This window comes from Carya illinoinensis, chromosome 10 (genome assembly GCF_018687715.1).
Source record: "Carya illinoinensis cultivar Pawnee chromosome 10, C.illinoinensisPawnee_v1, whole genome shotgun sequence".
In the NCBI taxonomy this organism is placed as follows: domain Eukaryota; kingdom Viridiplantae; phylum Streptophyta; class Magnoliopsida; order Fagales; family Juglandaceae; genus Carya; species Carya illinoinensis.
This window is the reverse complement of record NC_056761.1, coordinates 33,871,445-33,890,748: the sequence shown is the minus strand read 5'-3', so window position 1 is coordinate 33,890,748 and position 19,304 is coordinate 33,871,445. Positions and strand designations below refer to the sequence as shown.

Genomic DNA, 19,304 nt, shown 5'->3' with positions numbered 1-19,304 from the left:
TTACACGGAAAGCAACCTCTCAAACAGCCTTATATATTTATATACCTGAAACACCACCTCAAAACAGCTTCGTATACACTTGGTTAGCAAAATAGAACACATGCACATATATACATACTAAACCACAACATAAAGAGATGAAAATAAAACAAAAACTGACACAATACAACACATGGTTTGGTTGACCCTAACAACACCTCAAAACCATGTACATATATATAAGATGGTTGATGTATTTCAAAATCCATATATCACTTACACTAAGAAATGAGTTAGGAACCCTTACCCCAAATTTCTTCACTTCTTGAAAGATGAAAACACTTGGAAATTCCAACTATAAGAAATCTCAAAGTGGTAAGGAAAGAAATATAGTGCACAGTTTGGAAAAAATTAACTTTCTTTCTTTCTTTTGGGAGCTCACACGGTTTAAGTGATGGGAAGAAGTCTTGGTTCTTCTCTTGAACTAGAAGGTGAAGGAAGAAGGAGAGGAAATGATGTTGTACGATGGCTTGAAGAAATGAGAAGACTTACAAGTATTTTGGCCCTTTAACAGATGGGAGTTCCCTTAGGAAATGAAAAGTGGTCAAAACTTATCTTCATGAGGTGCATGTTGGACGTCCTAGATCAAACCTAAGAAGATAAATCTTACACCTACCTCAATCCAAGGATGTAAGTTCAAAGGGGCCAATTCATAATTATTCAAAGTGAAGGACATAAAAGAAAGTATATTAAGGATATAAAAATATGCTCTCATCTGATTTTAATAATTCCCACACAATAAAAACACACACATCTTATAAAATGAATTAATAAATTAATAAAAATATTTACATGAAAATATTTAACTTAAAGATTAAAATAAAATGACATAAAGACTCACGTAGTAAGACTTGGGTATTACTACACTGCAGAATCTTAAAGCTCGGAAAGTGATTGATAATGCTATTTGTCAATGGTGTCATACAGAAGAGGAGGATTTAAATCATGCTCTATTATACTGTCCTCTAATTAGAGACAGTTGGAATCAATTCTTTCCTATCATAACAGATTTATCTCCTAGAGTGGACTGTCTGCACTTAGCTCTTTTAGTTCTGAGAAGTAATAAGGCAGGGGAGTTAGAGAAGTTCTTCTTAATAGCTTGGGGTTTATGGTATAGGTGAAATCAAAAGATGTTTGGAAACAATCTGCTGACAACAGACCAAGTCATTCAGCATGCTCTCACCTTATATCAGGAACATACTGCAGTACATGAAGCACAACAGAGAAAACAGAAGTATAGTTGCAAATGGCAGCCACCTCCTGTAGGTTCATTGAAGCTTAATGTGGATGGAGCAACTTTTAGTGATCAATGTCGATCTGGCATTGGTGTGGTGTTAAGAGATGACAAAGGAAAAGTGACTTTTGCTGCTAGTAAACCAGAAGATGCTATTGCTGACCCAATGGAGATAGAGCTCATTGCTATCTTGAGAGGAATTCAGTTGTGTATTCCTCTAGGTATTGTTGAGCTTCAAATTGAAAGTGATGCACTTCTTGTTATTGAAGAACTAAAAAAGGATGGAAAATCTTCAACCCTATGGAGTTCGCTTATTCATGAAATCAAGACCCTTCTATCCTCTTTTCCAGCTTGGTCTATTCAATATAGAGGCCGTGAGTCTAATGGTGTAGCACATAATCTGGCTAAGTTTGCATGGCATCTTGATGATATTGCTCTATGGTGGGATGTTATTCCCGAATGTATATCCCATGCTATTTGGGTTGATTCATCATTGTAATGCTTGTTTTATGAATGAAGTTTGCAAATTTCCTATAAAAAAAAAAAAAAAAAAAAAGACTTGGGTATTACAGAAGGTGACCTTACGTACCACAGGATCCACGTTTGTTGCAAGTATGAGATACAACATACGGATTTATGGGAGCAACAACATTTGGGAGAACGTGTATTCTTATCGAACGGGGTATGGTATCTCCCACTTAGGATGAATAAATACTCATCGTGGTCATCATCCTGAGGCTGATCAATATCCTCGCCCTCCAATCGGTTAACATTTTTTGCCATAGACTTGACCAAGCCAGTAAATGATGCAAATGGGCCTACATCTGGTGCGTCCTCAGTCTGAGCATCCATTGTACTTGATGCCTTAGATACGTGATGGACCCTGAGTAGCTTGATAATAACATCCGCCAAAATCTCGAATTGAACACCTTGTACAGTTACAATGTGAGATGATGCATCCTGAGGCATGGATGAAATCTCTATGTAAAACTTGTGGACCATGGAGGGGTATATACTCCTCCTCAGTGTGCAGATGTTGGTCCAACCTCTGGAAATAAAGGCGGGCCTTAGACTCTTCTTTTCCCATGTCAGCTTGTCGAACTAGTTGATATACACTTTGCATTTGCCCATAATGTTTCTATAGCCTATCCGAGAAGTGTTCTGGGTTCCTTCCCTCCCCCGTTTCTTAATTGTCAAAGGATGAGTCATATTCTACAAAAAGAAAAAAACAGTAGTTTACATATATGAAAAAAATTAAATCTATTTTGAAATACATTCAAAAGTAGAACTTAACTTTCAAATGTAAAAGGACAATATTCAAAGGTGTAGGTAATCATGTTCGAACGTTAGGAGTCAAATGACCCACGAAACATTACATTCGAATGTTTCGTGTAAATACGTTCAAACATGCAACTGCGTTCAAACATATTTAACTTAACGTTTGAATTATATAGGTATACGTTTGAACGTTAGGACTAAAACGTCCCACGAGACCTTACATTCAAACGTTTGATGTATAAAGTTTGAATGTATACCTAAACGTTCAAACTATAGAAATGTTACGTTCAAATGTTAGGATTCAAACTGGCAAGGAAAACATTACATTCAAAAGTTTTGGTGTATAAACAATCAAACATAACAATACATTCAAACGTAGATTTACATACGTTTAGAGTACAAATAATCATTCAAACATTGCTATTTGGACATTTGAATGTTTAAACCCAGAAATGGCTGAGTCAACTCAGCCATTTTTTATTTTCTCAAATAGGACATTAATCTTGTAATAGCCACTATAGAAATGAAGTATACACTGAGTTTAGACTATCTATGGTGGCCATTGGCCACTCATGATTGCCAGAAAATCAAGTTATGAATTCGGCCACCATGGGTTCGGTTCATACTGAAAACCCCTAAAAACATTGAAGAAGAATACAATAAAAGAGATAGAGATGGACACTAATCTTTTATGTGATGGTTATGGTAGCGATTGACAGCAACGTGCGATAGATTCGATGGCTGAGTGGCTATCTTTTGGGTTGGATTACTAAAGAGAAGTTGGCATGTCCTACTTATAATAAGGAAATTGCAAGTGAGTGGCTAAAATATTTGAAGGAGATATGCTTCATGGGCCATCGATGGTATCTGTCAGCAAATCTTGAATGGCGAAGGGAAGGTGCTAAATTTACTGGGAGAATAGAGGACATAATTGCACTAAAGAAGTTGTCTAGGGATGAGATAGTGAAACAATTTATGGAACTTGGAGTGAACAATTTTGACAAAGGTTGGGGAAAGAACAAGAGAAAATGAGGCACAAAGGAATTGAATTGAACAAAGTGGAGTATCTTTACTTATCATATTGGTCGAAATGCATGTTGCGACATAGTTTAGATGTAATGCATATAGACAAGAATATTTGTAATAATATATTAGGGCCATTGATGAGTATTAACAAAAAGATGAAAGACAAGTTTAACATGATGAAAGATCTTGAGAGATGAGAACTAAACATAATCTTTATTTGCGGGTGGAAGGCAATAGGGTGGTTATGTTGCATGCTTGTTTTACGATGACAAGGGATGAGAGGATGAACTTTTGTAAATGCTTATAAGTGTGAAGTTTCTAGATGGTTATGTTTTAAATCTAGGTAGATGCATGAGCCTTGATGAAAGAGAAATAAGTGAATTGAAAACTTATGATTATCACATATTTTTGTAGAAATTATTATCAGAAGGAATTTGTGGGAAGCTGACTTCTATTGTACGTGTTGCCATAACTAAGCTATGCATGTTTTTTAAGCATTTGTGCTCTCAGGTAGTAAATCAAGATGTGTTGTAGAGGATGGAAGACGACATAGCAATAATATTATGTAAATTCAAACAGATCTTTCCACCATCATTTTTTGGTGTAATAATCCATTTAGCAATGCATTTACCTTAAAAGGCATAGTGTGACGCCCCCAAATCCCCACGCCCGAACACGAGGAAATCGAGACGTCCGGATGGTGACAACCCGGGTCACCATCCTATCGACGGGTGCCAAGTGTGTGCAAAGGCAACATATGTGCACAAAGAAACACGCAGCGGATAACGAAAGTCATAACTAAGTACCAAAATTTTTTTCTTAACGTAATACAAGCTGTTTAAAACATACATAAATAAAATATTACAAAAAACACAAATACAGTTTTAAACCAAATATAAAACATAGCATCAGCAACCCGGCGGAGCCGCATCCTCGGGCTCAGCCTTCTTCTCTTCATCCTCAAACTCTGCACCAAAAGCTATGGGACCAAAAATGGTACCGCAAGTAAGTAAAACCCAAACACTCCTAGATAAAAACACATAGAACTCAAACAATATGCATGAAACATGCCCAATGCACAAAGCCCATAAAACATAATTTTTCCACACACGCCAAAAAACCCATTTGGCCCAAAAACACGCCAAAAGTCACATTTGGCCTTTATCCGACTCAAACCAGAATCCATTTTATCCGTATGCACCATGACCTCCCCTAGGGGTCATCCGCACACCCTGGCTCCAGTGCCACACCGCCGATCGAGTACCACTACGCATGTGACACCTAACGAGCGATGCCCAGTTCCACGCCCCGCGTGTTCGTAGCCAAGCATCCTCTAGCCTTCACCAGCGAAGGGCCACGGAGTCGGTGCGTAGAGTGATGCCCGGTGCGTTCGTAGCGAAGCAACCCCTAGCCCCCGCTCCCGTCGTCGCCCAGCAACAACCCAGGGGACATCACTCAGTTTATTCCTCTCCCGAGTGACCAGAGGAGCTCCACCGAGATAATACCCCATCCCGGCTTGGGGTCGTGATACACACGCACCCGTAAGACCACTTACGCCAATACACAGGCTTTTCACACTATTTCACAAACACACGTGCATGCACCATGCAATACCATAACAATGCATAAAATAATCCAACAACATAAATCAAATAAACAGGCAACTCCGTCCTCCATCCATCCGACCCCCGAACTCCTCGGACTCAGTCCAGAATCAACCAACCAGCAGCAATAAAATATTTATTGAATGAGAAAAATATATTTAAATCTAAAAGTAGAGTTTGGAAAATACTTATAGCGCTATATGGCAATTTTAGAAAACACGCGGCGTTGCAAACGGCGGAGAAAAAGCAACGTCACAGTGAAAATTCACTGTGGCCGTGGGTTGTGAAAAATCCACTTTTGAACGGGGACAAACTAGGGCTTGGGATTGATAGGGAATGGTCTAGGGATGATTGTGAAGCTATTGGAAGTGGTGGTTGGCCGTGGGTGGCGGCAGAAACGGCGGTGGGAGGCCGGATTTCCCAAAAAGGAAAGCTAGCTCGTAGGAGCTGTTCTGGTGGTTGTTGGAGGCCGAAGATAGGTGGGTTAGGACGGCAAGGGACCGGTGATGAAGAGGTGAAGAAATGGTGGCCGGAGGTGGAGCGACGGCCGCGGATCGGAGCAAAACCCGTGCGGGCTTTGAAGGGCTTTTCCGGCCAAACGGCCGGCCGGATGGGGGTGGGTTTTGGTGGGAAGGTGCGCCGGAGGGAGGGGAGTCGAATGGTGCCAGCGGTGAGCCGTACGGTGGCCGGACGACGGCAGTTCGACGGGTTGAAGATTTCCGGCGTGAGGGAGAGAGAAGAGAGAGAGAGACCGGGGGGTCGACACGGGGAGAGAGAGAGAAAGAAAAAAAAAAGAAAAAAAAGAAAAAGAAAGGAAAAAAAAGAAAGAAGGAAAAAAAAAAGAGAAAAAGGAAAAAGAAAGGAAAAAGGAAAAGAGGTGTAGGGAAAAAGATGAGGTCTACTCCTCATTCCGGAAAACAAAACTAAACCGCCGAAACGAGATTAAAAACCACAAAACAACTAAAAGAAATAAAACACAACATCAATTAAATTAAAAGAAAAATAATTTTAAAAAGCAAATAAATTAAAATAATAACTAATATATTAATTAAAATAAAAACAACCATTTCAGCGAAAATACACTCAAAAGCGGGTCATCACACATAGTTAGGTGGACCGGTGCAATTTCGTTGGATGTATTCAATTGAGAGATTTTTGGGTAGACTAAAGCGCGTTGTTAGGAATAAAGCCCAAACTGAGGAGTCAATAGTAGAGGCTTATATACATGATAAATGGTTGACATTTTGTTATCTATATCTCTGTGGGGTTGAGAAAAGCTTTAATCGTGAAGAGCAGAATGCTGATTTTTGCCCTCATGAGCTATCTATGTTTTCCAGAATGTACAGCCCTTGGATGCACAAACGTAGTATGACTTAATCGGTGGAGAGTTAGGAGAAGCTAGATGATATGTACTATTGAAGAATTGTCATGAAATTAATGACTATCTTAGTTATGTCGATCCATATTAAGAATAATTCTAATTAAGATATATTATATTAAATTATTACTATATCGAATATGCTCAAATATTCTATTATTTTTACTTTTATACAGTGAGTATATGGACAAAATTAGGACAGAAGGAGTAGAAGATATAGAGGCAAGGGACAAAAAAGAATTTCCAGGATAGTTTGAACAATGCATTTGCTAGTAGAATATTTGATAAGCATTTTATTTATAGTAATTTTGTATAATTTTTTTACTATTTCACTTGTTAGATTTTAGAACAATGTACTAATGATCCAGAATTAGTTTATGTGGAATTGCATGCATTGGCCTGTGGTCTTTTAAATAGAGCACCTCGATACACTATATGCATGGTTCAAGGTTATAGGTTCCATACTATGGATCATGAATGTAATCGAAAGACGCAAAACTATGGTGTATTGGTTGAAAGAAGTCATGGAATAGAGGATATTAACTACTATGATATCATATGTGACATTATCAGACTGAAATACCTGGGCAGGAATGTGACATATGTATTTAAATGTGATTGGCGATAGCTAGGCGATAGTCGAGTATCAATACATAGGAATAGTTACTTTACGAGTGTCAATATTGCATGTAAATGGTACAAAGATGATCCGTTCATATTGGCTTGTCAAGCAATCCAAGTCTATCACTTGATTGATCCAATAAAATCAGCCAATTATAGAGACCTAATACGAAGATGGAAATGGTATTAATTTATTTGTTGACCTTGGTGCACTCGAACTATTCCCCTTATGTATTTAAGGCATTAAATGTGATTGGTGACATATGTCTTTAGTGACATATATGTTTAAGGCATTAACAGTTGGCCCCGTTTATGGTTCGACTAATCTTCTACACTAGAATTGGAAGGATGATGATTTCCCATCTCATGAGATCATCTCCAAATTAACAGATAAGATTTTTTTGATTTTAATATTTTATTTTTCCTTTTATTTCATTAACCTTGTTAACAAAAAAAAGAATCAATCTGGTGGAGTGCTTGGCATGCACTGTGCATGTGATGGATGCACTGTGCATGCCATGAAATGAAGACATAAAGGGGGCACCAGTTCTTTCACTTGGAGGGCTTGCTTCTGTCACTCCTGTCATGGGGCCCAGTCTAGGTCTAGCCACCTAGACAAATAGCTAGGTACAGTCAATCAGCGTCTTACCGTCGGATCAACACCACCAAGAGCCTAGAAGATGGTGGAAGAGTAACCAACTAGCACCACCTGTTGCGCACAGGTAGGTAAGGCCACCAATGGTCACCATTGGACCTACCGAAGTATTTTGTCGCAAGCATGGTGGTAGCCTACCCCCATGGAGAGCCCAAACATGATGCATCTAACGATTGTAGCTATGTTGAGTTTGGCCTCCTTGCCACCAGCCCCTCGCAAATGCAATGGTAACATCAAAGGTGCAAACCCACCACTAGCATGGTGCTTAGAAATCCTGGGCGACACTGTCTATCACCATTGTCGTGCTCCTTGCCACCGTCCTTCTTCATTCTTACTAGTGCACACAATAAGAGACTTGCTTGATGTCAACTGTTGCTCGCTAATTTTCTATCATCGACATGAGGAGACCTAACCTATTTGGGATGGAATGGAGTCACTTTTGACGATGACTAGAGTACTGGGAAGAGCCTCATTAGGATGGTTATGAGTTGGTAGACCACCAGGAAGAATGGAGTCATCGTTTGGAGTACTGAGAAATGCCACACCAAGATGGCCGTGATCTAGTAGACCACCAGCAGTTGCCACCTAACCAGTCGCCATTTTCTGCCGCTGACGAGAAAGAGCATTCCCACAGTCCGTGTGATGCCCCCAACTCTCACGTAATAGAAATGCAAAAATTGAGGCATCGAGATGATAACAACACGGATCACGCATCCCAATGATAAATGATAAGTGTTTGCATATGCAACACATGTAGACAAAAGATGCAACGAATAAGTTAAAGTCAATCAACTAAGTACTAAACTTGTTAAATACAAATTCACTTATATACAACTGTTTCAAAAAGTAATACAGTTATCTGATGAAAACATAAATAAATCAAAATACAATAACCAAAAGCGGGAAACAAATCCTGATACACGAGAAAGTGATCCTCGATCACTCATCTAGAGGAGCCCCATCCTTCGGCTCTACTTCATCATTTGCATCAAAATTTACGGCTCCATGAAATGGTACCGTAGGTGTTGAATACTATGAGATTGCAAGTCTCAGCAAGTAATAAACCACAGAGCCCAAGAGACAAAAATACATTCATGCAACAACAAATAAGTGTGCATATGATGAAATATGCATGAGACCCAAAAATCATTCTTTCCCAAAAACAATTATTTCCAACACATGCCAAAATGCCATTTTGGCCCAAAAACCAAATCCATTAAAAAAACATCCGCCATTTTCCCAGAAAATGGTTCATATAAATGCATTTGTCAAAATCAAATATCCAATTTTAAACCGTATGCACCATGATCTCCCCTAGGCATCATCCACACACCCTGGCTCCTTTCCTCACACCACACCACGGGTAACGACTGTGAGTGTGAGTTTATAATAAAGAGCGTTGCCCAGTTCCGTGCCTAATGCTTTTGTGGCCAGCATCCTCTAGCTCCTGCCAGCAGAGGGGTCACGGAGTCGACACGAGAGCTTTACCTTCCAGTCTGATCCTATTGTTGCCCAGCGACAACACATGGACTTCACTTAGTATTTTATAGTCCCGAGTGACCAGAGGAGCTCCAACAAGATAATACCCATCTTAACTTGGGGTCGTGATAGACATGCACCCAAAGATCATCTTACACATAAAAACCTAATTTTCATTTATTCACATGGAAATGCATGCCATAATGCAATAAATAATATGACATGATGCTCAAAAGACAACAACCTTACACAATCCAGTTTCACAACAACTCCATCCTCCAATCCAACCGATCTCCAAACTCTTCGGACTCAACATCCAGCAAAATCAACTAGATCACAAAAGATTGTTAGTGCAAAATATATTTAAATCTCAAAAAGGTTCTTTGGAAAATTACTTACAGTGCTAAAATATAGTTTTTGAAGGATCATGGAGGTGCTATAGGTGGCGACATAGCAACGCAACAGTGCAATTTGGGCTAAGGCTGTGGGTCTCAAAATACCCAATTTTGAGCAGGGACAAATGAAGGCTTGGGATGGCTAGTGAAGGGCCTAGAGGTGTGGGTGAAGCTAATGGTGGTGGTGGATGGCCGTGGGAGGCGATGTGGGTAGCGGTTGGATGTGAAAATACCCAAATTGAAAAATAAGCTAGAGGAGCTTCAACGGTGGTGGATTGGGGCTGAGTTTCGGTGGTTTAGGTAGCTAGAGGGCCAACGGTGGTGTGGTGACAAGATGGTGGCAAATGATGGCTTGATGGTGGCGCTAGAAAGGAAGTTGGCCGCGGCTTGGGTTCACACGTGGCGGTTAACAATGGCACAAGAGGGGCTGAGATTGGAAGGGGAGGGTCACCAGTTGGAGAGGAAGAGATTGGGATGGGTGGTGTCAAGCATGGGTGACGCACGGCTGCGCATCGAGAGGCACGAAAAAAAAGACAGGGGACATGGGGAGGAGAGGCTCACATGGGAAAGGAGAAAAGTAGGGCAAAAAGAAGGAGAGAAAGAAAGAGAAGAAGGAAAAGAGAAAAGAGAGAAAAGAAAAAGAGGGAAAAAAGAAAAAAAGGGAAAAAGAAAATGGAAGGAAAAGAAATAAGGTCCAGTCCGCATAACTTGGGTCACATCAGTGTTTCCTGCTATAATGCACTCCAAACGAGTAAGAAATGAACAGCTTCCACTATGCAAAAATCGATCGGTTGCAAATAGTTCCAGTTGGGAAAATTGGAAAGCAGTGGAAAAAATTGATCTGGTTTGTCTCTCTCAAACTTGTTATTTTATTTTTACTAACAAATTCAGCTTTTAGAGATTCCCCCACAAAACTCATCGAGGAGCCCAATAGCTACATGCTCTCGGAATATACTTCACTGGAAATCACCTGCATGGCACAAAATGTCGACTATGAAGCCTATCTTGTGCACCACTCGGGCATCTCAATTTGTCATCAACAAAATAGACCGTTCAGTATCGTGGGCATCTCGGGCATTCATCAATGCTAGAGCATGGCTGCCTGAGGACATAACTCGTGTGTCGCCAACCTTCACCACACTCTAGCGGAATGGCTCAGGTTTGCAAATCTGAAACTTGTAATTTGTATTACACTAACCTATTTGGGTTTTGGTAAAACCTCTTAGGGCGGTCAAACTCAACCTCCTACCACAATAGTGCAATCGACATCACCCCCATACACCAACGACGAGCCCAAAAACTTGTGGTTCCCAAAAAAAGGGCTCAGAGGTAAACAAATCATAGGACCTTTAAACACCAATGATGTGTCCAAAGAATCACGGTGCCCACGAAAAAAGGAAAGGTTAGGGACTACTCGACTCCACTCATGCCTTGCCAAGAGTCAATAGGGGGTACAAGTTATTAGACTGCCTGACCTCTATTGTGACTAGCCAACAAGCAAGAAAGGTTAAGGACCACTCACCTCCTAGGTGCCTAACAGGCGGGCAACTCTATTGACTGCCCGACTTCTCTCATCTAGACAATAATTCAAGCACAACATCTTCTTCAACAAACGCCGAGTGTTTATGCTCACGCCACAACTGTCGTTAGCAGGTTATCTTTAGGAATGAGCCCCTAAGCTCCACAACCGTATTATGCGGATTTCCTTCGAGAACGAGTCAACGGACTTGACAACCACCTAATGTGTACTTAGGGAGTCAATGAGCTTCCTGACCACTTAAGCGTGGATTACTACCAACAAACACTAACAACAAAACTAGAACACCAACAACAACTTACACCAAGGGGCACAAAATCTATTACTACCAATAAAAGCAAAAACGACCACAAAAATACACACATAAAACCAATCATGGAAATATGTGATCGAGCTCCGCACTCACACCTAATATGATCGAGTACATCTCTCACCAAAGCATAGCTCCATGCTCGCACCTAATGCAGTTGAGTACATTTCTCGTCTATCTCCCCAAGTTGAGCTTTTCATCGCAATAGAAAACTAGGAAACAAATAGAAAGCTAGGGACCAAATGAGAAACTAGGGATCAGTTTTTAAAACTTATTTTGCAGATTATTAACTTGAACATTCTCAAGGCCTTCTTGTCCAGAAAATTACCCTTAAGAATTGTGGGCATCTATAGGGGTCAAATAAACATCCTATAATTTAGCCTTAAGATAAGGCCAGAAACCAAGCTAAGAGATAAACCTAAGAAGATATAGGATAAGTGACTTAGATTCTCAGAAGGAAAGAGGCCCAGTCTTCTAAAAGGAAAATGCTTAATAAGGCAAGCTAGACTCAAGTACTCCAAGAAAATAGACATCTATATAAGGAGGAGATTCCCTAAACATTAGATGAATCCTCCATAAGAACTCTCCACGAGCTCTCTTCACAAAATCTCTCCATAGAAACTCCCTACATATAAACTCCACCACACATAGTGACTCCAAAAGATCTTCTCTAAATTCTTCTATTGTATTGAGAGAAACGTGAGACCATGAGAGATTGTAAAATCACCCATTATAGTGGATTTTGCCCCAAACAACTCATGGATGTAGGCATTATGCCGAACCATGTAAATCCCTATGTCTTTCTTTATTTGCTTGTTTACTATTTATCATATGGATGAATACAAAGAACATTGTATCAAAGCCCGAATTATGATCGTGGGTCGGGGATGATTCTTTCTTCCCTTAATTCTGTTGTGCAAATTAAGGCATTAACATAAAGCTTAGTTTTTTAGAGATGTTTTAATTTCATTTTAGAGATGTTTTAATTTCAAATTTTTAAAGCAATTCATTTCTTATGATGAATTCAACCTAAATTTTGGTTGTAGCAAGGAAGAACGAACTATGAATGAGTTGATGGCTACATTATTTAGGTGTCACAAGAGACGATGAAACTTGAGACGTTGGAAGAGGCTACTTGGCCCTTTATTCAAAAAATAACGTTAGACAATTGGAGGAAGTGTTGTGAGCTTTTCACAAGTCCAAATTATCAGGTATTCTAGATTTGTCCCATATATCTTATTTACTTTTTTTTATTTTTTTATTTTTATTTTTTTTAAGCGAAGAGCCGGTAGCCACATGTCCTAGTGGCTCCATCCCAAGTTTATTAAAATGCCCTCACTTATGGTGGATGAATACCTTGGTTACAAACTAAGCATTTGGGAGTTTACAAATAAAGAACTAAAAACCTCCCAAATACAAACCAACCCAACCTAGTAAGAAAAACAAATAAACACCAATCTAAACAAGCCTATAAGAATAAAACCAATGAAACTAAATAGGCCTATAAAAAGGAATGAAATAAAATCTAAACAAGCCTAGATAAAACCAAAACCAACAAACCAATAAACAATTAAAAACAAAGGAAGTCCCAAATAGTCAATACGGACGATGCCTTTTAAAATCTAAGGGACTGTTTGAATGCTATCATATATTTCAGTTTTCCCCATTTCTCCTTCTCGTACTAAAAAATCTGCCGCATAGTTTGCTTCATGAAATAGAATATCTTTGACAATCTACCATCACACTGGTTCAAGGTCATTCCAACACCTTTATCGATAAAATAGTAATTACTTATTAAAATTCAGTCATTTTTATCATATTCTTTATTTAAGTATTAACATGATTTTTTAAAATTATTATTGTGGCTTTATTAGAAACGTGATGATCCTAAAAATTTCTCCCTCATTCATGTCTATGTACCTACACACACTGATGCACACAACGAGTGGATTGATCCTGTCACCAAAGATAATTATGTAGGTGAGGTCATTTTGTGTAAATAAATTATGCTAACATGTGAATGGATATTATATTTTCTTACTATTTTTTAAATATGTTACTTATTGTATGTTTTCTTCCTAATTATTGTAGGAAACAATTATTGAGATGCAGTTAGCCTTTGAGGAATTTTCTCCTCTGACATCGACATATTTACGTAGGTTCTTGGGACCAAGAATGGTTTGGTAAGAGCTTTGGAACGTTCTTTCTAGCATGTCAGTTTATCCTCAACGTCCTTGACTCCAAGTTAATAATCTTACTCAGGATTTGGATGCCGCATACCATGAAATTGAGCAGATGAAGTCAAGACAACAAGAGTTGGAGGCTCCCTTATCGCGACAATCTAATTTAGATACGCGTTTGAAGGAGTGATGAAGAGACTAGGAGGAAATAATACGCATTGAAGTTCAAGAACAAGTATAGTCTGTAGAGGGAGATGTTGGTCTAGATGAAATGTCTTATGCCACTACAGTAGGATCGCGTTGAGTGAGGAAAGAAGAAGAAATAAACCCTATCATTGTTCAAAACTTTGGTGTTCTAATTTTGCAACTCTCTAAAACATTTTTATGAGATGATATTATTTGTGGTATAATATGATACAATTTGTATGCTTTTTAATTTTATGAAATTATTAGTTCTAATTAGTACATTTGAATGTAAACTAAGAACGTTAGAATATGGCTTTACGTTGGAATTAACACTCGAACATAATTATACAGGCGTTCAATAAATACGTTCAAACGAAAGCTATTACGTTTGAATATATATACTTAAACAATCGAATGATATTTCTTAATTTTTGAACATATATATTAATAATCCAAACGTTTAATCTTTGAAATTCAAACAATTACCCAATAACTAGCGAATGCAATATTGAAACGTCACATCACAAACATTCAAACGTGCGAAAGTAAGAATCAAATATCCAAATGAAAAATATCGATTAATGTCTATTAGTATGTACAAAAAGTTTATATGTAGTCACTTTTGTGTATTATTTTGTGCACTTCACTTATGTAATTAGTTGTATATTAAAAAAATTGATGTAGCCAATCACATTGATTGGTGCAAAACTGCAAGTGCTCAGGGATTGGTACCTTACTTTTGCCAAATACCAAAATTAACTAATCTCAATTTTATCTAGAGGAATCACTAAGATTTCTGTAGCTGCCAATTAAACTAAGATCAACTCAGAGAGTAATACGCAAATGAAATAAAACTGACGTTCGAAGATCAAATTAATGGGAAAGAAAACTTCTAGGAAATCGATTTCACCTAATTCTTCACTATGCTTTTCTCATCCAGCTAACTTAATTTAATTCTTTTTGTTCATTAGCAAATCTCTAATCCATCCAACAGCCTCTTTTGATAGTTAATTGGAAATTGTTGTTGTTCATCAATTCATACAAGAATATGCAAATTAATAAAGCAAGAAAGCAATAAGACCAATGATTTAATTACTACATAGGTTCATACAAGTCTTTCGATCTCTATACTTACCTATGCTGAAATATTCAAGATCTACCCTATGATTCCCTCTTTCGATAGCAAATCACAAGATTAAATATCATCTAATCAATGGCCAGTTAATTAGAAGCAATAAACTCAGAATAAATCAAATAAACAAAGAGAGAATTGCCTTAAATTAGCATAGACAATCAAGCATAGTTCGAAAATAGGTTACATCGTTTTCCTAGAATGAATAAAATTTAGCTCATGCTAAAAATGGAATTCAACATAAACGAATTCACCATAATTGATCTGAGAAGATTGGAAGAAAATAAACGCTGAAAAATACTCCTCGAGCTCACTGTCAAGCGGCCAAGAAAACGATTCAATGCTTTTCTCCCGTCTGTGCTCGTGTATGATTCCAACGTACGTGCAATAATTGGAATTCCCTCTCCAAAACAAATGAATTGAATCCCTCTAGCTATCTTTTTCAGTCCCAAAAGGTGTTCTCCAGTCAAAACGTACGGCCATAGAGTGAAAAATCCATTTTATATCGTCTGACGGCGGAAGACCCTAGATCTGTCAAAATACGATGTTCACTCGAGCGGGGTGTCGAGCGCACGTCGAGCGTTTGACTCTGCTTGATTTCGCTCGAGCGTCCTATCAAGCACACATCAAGCGTTCGACTCTGCCTGATTTCGCTCGAGCGGCCAATGTCTTCACTCGAGTGATCTTGGTTTTTCAGCAACCCGCTTGAGCTCCCTGTCGAGCGGCAGTCGAGCGTTTGAATCTGCCTGAATTCACTCGAGCGGCCAAATGTCTCCGCTCGAGCGAACTTGTAAAATCTGCAATACGAAATTTTTGCAAGTCATCTCACATCAATGGAATGCACAAGAAGTACTCAAAAATAACTGTACTACGTACTCTAATGATTAACTATCATTCTGAAGCTTATTAATATTAATAGTACTATGGTGGTATCGTACCAAAATCCAATTTTTAGAAATCCTCTCCACTAATGTAGTCAACACCAAAATCAGAGATCAAAAGGTCTTTAATAAGGTTGTAATGATAGGCCACAGGGTGAGGGTTAAGAAAGATCTGGATATGGAAAATCAAAGCAAACTGGGAAAATACTTAGTGAAAAGAACATTAAAAGAGATATCCACATGATTCAAATCATAGCTCTTTCTTGGCAATATGTTCATACTTGTGGCATTATTATTGCTGTAATCACTGATGCAATACCAACAATTCATTTAACAAAATCTGAGGTAATTCACACTCCGCTTAGCGACTTCTTTTTCTTTTTTTCTTTTTCCCTCTTTTCTCTCTCTCTCTCTCTCTCTCTCTCTCTCTCTTTTTCAGTCACTTCCTTTCTTCTTCTTCTTCTTCTTTGATCAAACAGAGCAAACATAATACGATTCATCATGAAACCAATTTTCTCTTTTAAATGTACTCTTCACCAAAGTATTTTCTCAAACTATCAAAGGTAGATTCATTGTTTTCTAGGCTTAGAGCGGGCATGGTTTATGTAGTTCAAAGAACAAATAAAGGCTTATGAAGGCTCAAGGGGGTTGACTATGGAAACACACCATATAATGATAGCATGATATTAAGGACGGCTGGGAAAGCTTTTTGGTTATGCCAAAGAAATGCCTAGATCATTTCTCTAATATTTGGTCTCAACTAGGATTTCGCCTCAAGGACCCATCAACGGATTCTAGAGCAAAGCAAAATCGAACTTATCTCTTTCAATTAATTCAACTTCTTCTCTTCATAAGCAAAATGGAATAAGAGAAAAACAACTATGTGCTCGATTATGTTCAAGGTCAAAGATTTAAACCAAAGTACCCACAAAACTCCACTTGACATAAAAGAAATTTTTGAAAATTTTTCTTAAAACCATCTTTAATCACAAATTTCAGAGTCATAGAGAATTCAATCTTACTCCAATGCATACTTGGTAAGAGAATCAAACAACCCATCAACAACCCAAGACTTAGAAAACAAGAGGATCAAATGACTATAGGAGTTTACACCCCCAAACTTAAACTAAACAATGTCCTCATTGTAATGCAAAAGTAAAAAAGATTGAAGAAATAAAAGGAACTTCCCTGGTTTCATGATGAATCTTCCGTAGTTTAAAATTGTTTCAGCTCTTTATTCATGCTAAATAAACCTGCATTAAAAACCAATTTATTAAAACTAAATAAATAAAGATAATAAAATAAATGAAAGAATGAAAGAAAGATCTATGGGTTGCCTTCCATAAGCGCTTGTTTTAAAGTCTACAGCCAGACTTTTGAATCATCATCAATTAGGATCTCCAAGAGGAATAAATGCATAGTTCCTCTCCATTTGTTCTCCATAGTAGTGCTTCAATCTCTGACCATTAACTCTGAAAATATTCCCTGTCTTGTCCTTCAAATCTACTGCTCCAAAAGAGAAAACCTCATGAATTGTATAAGGACCTGTCCATCTTGATTTTAACTTTCCTGGGAAGAGTTTGAGTCGTGAATTGAAGAGTAAAACTTGTTGTCCTGGAGCAAACTCTCGCCTAAGAATCTATTTGTCATGCCACTTCTTCGTCCTTTCTTTATAGATCTTTGCATTTTCATATGCATCATTCCGGAACTCTTCCATCTCATTCAATTGAAGAAGTCACTTTTCACCTGCTGCTTTCAAATCAAAGTTAAACTTTTTTACAGCCCAATAAGCTCTATGCTCCAACTCCACAGGAAGATGACATGCCTTTCCAAACACTAATCGGTATGGAGACATCCCGATAGGTGTTTTAAAGGCTGTACGGTATACCCACAAAGCATCATCAAGCTTCTTCGCCCAATCCTTTCTATTGGTTTTGACCATCTTTTCAAGGATGTTCTTGATTTCTCTATTTGAAACTTCAGCTTGGCTATTAGTTTGGGGATGGTAAGCAAGTGATATCTTGTGCTTTACACCATATTTAGAAAGAAGATTTTCAAACAACTTGTTGCAAAAGTGAGTCCCTTCATCACTAATAATAGCTCGTGGAGTGCCAAATCTTGTGAATATATGCTTGTGTAGAAATTTGAGCACTACCTTTGCATCATTTGTTGTTGTAGCAATTGCTTCCACCCATTTTGACACATAGTCAATTGCTAATAAGATATAAGCAAAACCAAAAGAAGGAGGAAAAGGCCCCATAAAATCTATTCCCCAAACATCGAACAACTCAACTTCTAAGATAGCTTTCAGTGGTAACTCATGACGCCTTGAAATATTTCTCATACATTGGCACCGGTCACAAGTTTTCACCAAAGTGTAACTATCACGAAAAATAGAAGGCCAAAAGAACCCACTTTGAAGTACCTTAGCTGCTGTACGGGTGGCTCCAAAGTGTCCTCCATATGATGATGAATGGCAATGATGGAGGATGTCTTGCATCTCTTCTTCTGGCACACATCTTCTAATGATTTGATCAGGGCATCTTTTGAACAATAAAGGCTCATCCCAAAGATAATGATTCACATCATGTAAAAACTTCTTACATTGATGGTAAGTAAGATCAGGTGGTAAAACTTTACAAGCTAGGTAGTTAACAATATCAGCATACCACGGAAGCTTGATCTCACATGCAAACAACTGCTCATCAGGGAATGCCTCTTGGACCACTGACTCTGGTCTTTCTTCCTCTTGCTCTAACTGAGAGAGATGGCCAGCCACTAAATTCTCAATTCCTTTCTTGTCTCGAATCTCCAAATCAAATTCTTGAAGAAGTAGGATCCAACGAATTAGCCTAGGCTTAGCATCCTTCTTGCCAAACAAATAGCGAAGTGCTGCATGATCAGTAAACACTATCACCTTTGTACCAATGAGGTAGGACCAAAATTTATCACAAGCAAACACCATAGCAAGTATCTCCTTCTCAGTTGTCGTATAATTCAACTGAGCTTCATTCAATGTCCGACTTGCATAATAGATGGCTCTAAACAGCTTGTCTCGCCTTTGCCCCAACACTGCTCCAATTGCAAAGTCACTTGCATCACACATAACTTCAAAAGGTTGACTCCAATCAGGCACAATCACAATGGTGCTGAAATTAGTTTCTCCTAGAGTGCATTAAAGGCCTGAAAACAAACAATATCAAAGTCAAATGCAGAATTTTTCTCAAGAAGATTACATAAAGGTTTAGAGAGTTTAGAAAAATCCTTGATAAATCTTCTATAAAATCCCGCATGTCCCAGACAACTTCTGATTCCCTTCACATTCTTTGGAGGTGGTAGTTTCTCTATGGTTGCAATTTGGGCTCGATC

The 19,304-nt window shown here is 38.4% G+C and overlaps 1 protein-coding gene across 1 annotated transcript; it reads left to right on the top strand.

The window, feature by feature from the left end:
* The first annotated feature begins 1,169 nt into the window (after positions 1 to 1,169).
* On the top strand, positions 1,170 to 1,772 carry LOC122278665. The gene has a single exon (XM_043088850.1). The coding sequence runs from the start codon at positions 1,170 to 1,172 to the stop codon at positions 1,770 to 1,772; it is 603 nt and encodes a 200-aa protein (XP_042944784.1).
* Positions 1,773 to 19,304: the final 17,532 nt, after the last annotated feature.